The following is a 2714-nucleotide window of genomic DNA, read 5'->3' as shown; positions in this document are numbered from 1 at the left end:
AAAAAAAAAAAAAGAATATTTTCTTTTGTAGTTATTTCTTAAAGCCAACAAGAAGAAAATCTGACAAAGCTCTTTATAAAGAAATGATAACTTGCACATTATCCACAGTCATTTTCAAGCATGAACTTAGCAAAACAAGATCTCTAAAGAATAGATATTAAATCTTTCTGCAAATATCCTTAACTTACTTTATTCCACTGAGATGCATAATGCTTAAGACAATGGTTGCTTTTATAAAGAAGAGAATAAAGAAATCCACCATCTCTGCCATAAATCTGTGGGCCAAGGATGGTATAACATACTCTCTCCCTATAATTAAGAAAAAGGAATAAAGAAAAAAAGTTAGGAAAAGTAATTTCACATAGGCTTTAGAACATAACCTAAGCTAAAAAAAAGAAAAAACCCAAACCCAGTGCTGTTGAGTTGGATCCAACTCATAGTGACCCCTCCTTGGGTTTCCAAGGTGATATCACTACAGTAGTCAATTGCCCAACCTTCCTTCCCAGGAGTGGCTGGTGGGTTTGAACCACCAGCCTTCTGGTTAGCAGTCAAATGCCTTAGACACTATGTCACCAGAGCTCCCAAGCTAGGAAACTAAGGGGAAATACAGTCAAGGTTACAACTTGTTAACAAAATAAAAAAGTTATAACCTTGCAACAATTACTGGTATTGATTTCATCAAAAGTACATATTATTAACATATAGTAACACTACTATTTACTGAACTGTTAAAGTTTGCTTTCACTACCTTAATGTATAAAAAGTTATTTCACAGATAAATTTGTTAATTAGGGTACTCGGTGCATTTCATGAATGAGGAGAATCCAGCTGACCACAAGCCTATGACACAAAATTAAACATTTTTTAGTAAAAATCAAGGTTAAGTATGGACAATAGGCATAAAGTAAATCTCTGTGTTCCTCATTTTTTTCCCTCTATTCATTTAGTTTGTTTGTTTTCCATATAATCAATCTAATGATTATCAATCTATCAGCCTAAATTCTGACTGGGATACAAATTTAGGCATCAACTAGTTCCTGTCTCACATACCTGTGCCTGAATAAAATAAAAAGTTGTATGGCTGTAATTCAAAGTATTCTAATTCTCATACAGAAGTAATCAATATGACAGAATGCAAGACTACACCAGGGCTTCACTCCATGTGTATTAATGTAAATTTCATATTCATTCAGTTCCACTATCCTAAGACAGTATTGGATGTTTGTGTTATTTCTGGCATGACCAATCAAGTCCTACCCAAAGTGGGTTTGCCATCTGAGAGTTAAGCTTGGGATCTCAGTATCTAGAGCATGGAAATAGAAGACGATACTTTAGAAGAAAACCCAGTATGGTCTGAGGAGAAAATGCAGGTAGCAAAGACTTCTTTGCACGTGAGAATTACTAGTCCCATGAGGAAAGGAATCAATTGAGTCCCAAGTCTAAAGGAAGAAGAAACTGTATTGCCTCGTTGTACGTTTTGGGGATTTAAGGCCTGGACAAGCGGTAACTGATATGCTCGGAGACCACTAACAGGAGTAGCAGCAGCAGTTACTGAACTACAAAAAAAAACCGTGCCCACCTTACCCCCGATGATGGCCTGGAGACCCCTTCTCTGCCCAACTTCTACCTCGCGCTTCTCACCTGCCTGCCTCCCGGTCTCGCTCGGGGTTCGCGAGGAGGCAGCGGGTCCTACCCTCGTCACTGGGGCTGCCCTGACGGATCCTTGCACATGAGGAGCCCGAGGTCCCAGGCCGGCGACTGGAGCAGGGGTGGCGATACCCGCAGCAGCTCCCGGGTCAGGCCCGGTGGCAGCCGCGCTCAAGAAGTAAAAGGGATTGTAATAGCCCAGGTGGGGGGGCGGTGGCGCCGCGGCCTGGGAAGCGGCTCCAGCGCCAGCCGTCGGATACGTTGGTGGGGGCACCTGGGGGCTGCAGTAGGCGGGGAAGGCAGCGAGGCCACTGTGCCAGGTGAGGTAGCCGCAATAGGACTGCCACAGCCACTCGTGCACCTGCCGGGAGTACTCGCAGGCGCTCAGGCGCGCTGGCCTCTCCCGCGGAGCCGCGGCCTCCAGCGTTTCGCAACCTGTCGATGCCTGCAGCTCGACACCAGAACCAGAGGCTGCCTCCCCGGGATCGCGCGGCGGCTCCGACTCCTCCGCAGCGGCCGCAGCGAGCGCGAGGCCCGGGCTTGGTGGCTTGCCCAGGGCCTGGGGTTCAGTTTGCAACCCGGCCTGGGGGCGTGGAGTGGTGACAGCGGGAGAGCCTCTCAGGGAAGAGCCGGGATCATGGTCCCCTCCGCTTCCGTCTTGTCCGGGAGGGCTGCCTTGGGCTTCCTCCGGCCCCTCTGCCATCGTCGCTCAGCAGCACCCTCCGCGGTAACTGTCGCTGCGCAGTCTCTCTCCCCCACTCGCCCCTCCCCAACGGTGCCGTCGCCACCGCAGCAGCCACAGACGTCACAATTCTCCACCGGAAGCGGAAATCCCGCCCCTTAAGAGTTTCGCCAGCTGCCAGACGGATAGGGGTGGGTGGCTGAGGGGTGTAAAGACGTAGAGGAGTAGCTAGCTTTGGAGGCTAGCGACCCGTCACCTGGGTGTCACTGACCGGTTGTTGGGCCAGGATTGCTAACTGCTGTCTCTGGTTTTAAGAAAGACCAGGGCCCGAGGCCTCTACAGATAATCCTATGAGAAATGGACCCAGCCTACCCCGGGAGAGAGG

At 48.6% G+C, this 2714-nt stretch overlaps 1 protein-coding gene across 1 annotated transcript in view; it reads right to left on the bottom strand.

Annotated features, from left to right (window-relative positions):
* Positions 1-2350, bottom strand: part of FAM8A1 (family with sequence similarity 8 member A1) — an 8648-nt gene extending 6298 nt beyond the window's left edge. Inside the window, exons 1-2 of the mRNA XM_007952329.1 lie at positions 1642-2350; positions 189-309 (exon numbers count right to left, since the gene is read on the bottom strand). Of these exons, the coding sequence (XP_007950520.1) occupies positions 189-309; positions 1642-2350 (830 nt within the window). The remainder of the gene's footprint in view (positions 1-188; positions 310-1641) is intronic.
* Between the last annotated feature and the right edge of the window lie 364 nt (positions 2351-2714).

Source organism: Orycteropus afer, unplaced genomic scaffold (assembly GCF_000298275.1).
Source record: "Orycteropus afer afer isolate SDZICR_OR568_19922 unplaced genomic scaffold, OryAfe1.0 scaffold00012, whole genome shotgun sequence".
NCBI classification, from domain to species: domain Eukaryota; kingdom Metazoa; phylum Chordata; class Mammalia; order Tubulidentata; family Orycteropodidae; genus Orycteropus; species Orycteropus afer.
Note: the sequence above shows the minus strand (reverse complement) of the source record. Positions and strands in the feature narration are given on the sequence as shown.